The following is a 1,570-nucleotide window of genomic DNA, read 5'->3' as shown; positions in this document are numbered from 1 at the left end:
GGGGGGGGGGTGACCGGTGCTGCAAGTGGGACGGGGGGTCAGAGCTTCGTGGAGGGAAGAAAAAACTGGGGGGGGGCAGGAGAGGAAAAGGAAGAATCCCAGGCAGACAGGCAGGTGAACACACTGAGGAAGACCCCCAAACGTGAGAACCCCCCCAGAAGGAACACACCGCCCCTGGCCCCCGGGAAGGGAGCACAATGGAGGCCGCACATGCCAAGACCACAGAGGACTGTCTGGCCTATTTTGGGGTGAGTGAGACCACGGGCCTCTCCCCGGACCAAGTTAAACGGCATCTGGAGAAATACGGCCCCAATGGTAAGTATCCCTCGGAGAAGGGGCTGGTAACACCCTCCTGCACCCCCAACACACACACATAGGAATTTCTCCCTCCAAGGTATCTTAGGGAAGAGCTGGGCCGGGTCTACTGATTGCAGGGGGAAAGAGGGTACTGAGAAAATAGGGTCCCTGAGATCCAGAGTTTTGGGAGGTTTTATGGGATGACCTTGATGAACCTCAGATGCCCTTTTGGTGCCCTGATTCTCTTACCTTAGCCACAAAATCCGGGGTGTGGGCAGCATGAGGCTGAACCCCAAATGAACATGTCCTTTTCTTCTTTTCCCCTGGATAGAGCTCCCTGCTGAGGAAGGTAAGTTACTGGAATCCCTGAGGTCTCGCTTCCTCCCCTCTGTGCTCCACTCCCTTCTCCCTGCCTTCTTCTTAGACTCTTTGGGCAAATACCCCTCCCCAAAGGTTAGAGTCTAGCCGGGAGCAAAGTCTCCAGAGACTTTCTCCTTGAGGCATCCAATCCTTCAACAACAGCCCACAGCTTTGAGGAGCCTGTTTAGGGGCGCCTGGCCGAGCTCCTTCAGCCCTTCTCAGCTGCCTGCCCATCACCCTAGAATCGTCCCGGTCCCATCCGGAATTCAGGGTGCTCCAGTCCCTGGGCCCCAGCTGCGCTCCTAGTCCCAGACCTTCATCCTATAGACCTTAACCCCGGGGCCCCCCCGACCTTGCCTCTTCCCTCAGGGAAGTCCCTGTGGGAGTTGGTGATAGAGCAGTTTGAAGACCTGCTGGTGCGGATCCTTCTCCTGGCCGCCTGCATTTCCTTTGTAAGTGTGGGAGGGCATCTGGGGCTGGCTGGGGACGTGGGTGGGGGGACCGGCCGCCGGGTCCTGTAGTCCCAGCGCTGAGCATCCTATTTTACAGACCAGAGATGTGGGGTGGGCGCTGGTTCGCGTCCTCCTCTGTCCTCCGTACCCCGCAGGCAGGTTTTATTTTAAGCTTTAAAGGTGTTCTCAGCCAAAGCACTGAAGCTAAGCCGCCCTTGCAGCTTCACGGGCTTCGAGGGCTCGGGTTACCCCCCAAGCGCGGGGCTCCCTGTCCGGCTCCACCGTGGGCCGCGGCTCCAGGGCCACCACCACTCCCAGCATGCCCCGGGCGCGCGCTCCACCAATCCCCGAGCCTTCTGGCGCCCCTGCCCCGCCCTCCCCGGCCCCCCGACGCTGATTGGTCGACAGGAAGACTCGCTCGCGGAGGCGGGAAAGAGCTGCGGGTGGGGGGCGGGGGGGGA

General features: G+C 60.3%; 1 protein-coding gene and 1 long non-coding RNA gene across 3 annotated transcripts in view; one reads left to right on the top strand and one right to left on the bottom strand.

Annotated features, from left to right (window-relative positions):
- The window catches only part of LOC103595591, a 5,490-nt gene extending 4,114 nt beyond the window's left edge, over positions 1–1,376 (bottom strand). Inside the window, exons 1-2 of one of the 2 annotated variants that reach the window (XR_550962.1) lie at positions 1,010–1,376; positions 547–634 (exon numbers count right to left, since the gene is read on the bottom strand). This is a non-coding gene — a long non-coding RNA (uncharacterized LOC103595591). Of the gene's footprint in view, positions 1–546; positions 638–1,009 lie in introns of both variants that reach the window. The other variant, XR_550961.1, reaches the window with a different exon arrangement.
- ATP2A1 (ATPase, Ca++ transporting, cardiac muscle, fast twitch 1) overlaps positions 177–1,570 on the top strand; it is a 17,245-nt gene continuing 15,851 nt past the window's right edge. The window contains exons 1-3 of the mRNA XM_008579015.1: positions 177–315; positions 629–646; positions 1,027–1,109. Of these exons, the coding sequence (XP_008577237.1) occupies positions 198–315; positions 629–646; positions 1,027–1,109 (219 nt within the window). The 5' untranslated portion in view covers positions 177–197. The remainder of the gene's footprint in view (positions 316–628; positions 647–1,026; positions 1,110–1,570) is intronic.

Source organism: Galeopterus variegatus, unplaced genomic scaffold (genome assembly GCF_000696425.1).
Source record: "Galeopterus variegatus unplaced genomic scaffold, G_variegatus-3.0.2 Scaffold1799, whole genome shotgun sequence".
Taxonomy (NCBI): Eukaryota; Metazoa; Chordata; class Mammalia; order Dermoptera; family Cynocephalidae; genus Galeopterus; species Galeopterus variegatus.
The sequence above is the reverse complement of the archived record's forward strand: the minus strand, read 5'-3'. Positions and strand labels throughout refer to the sequence as shown.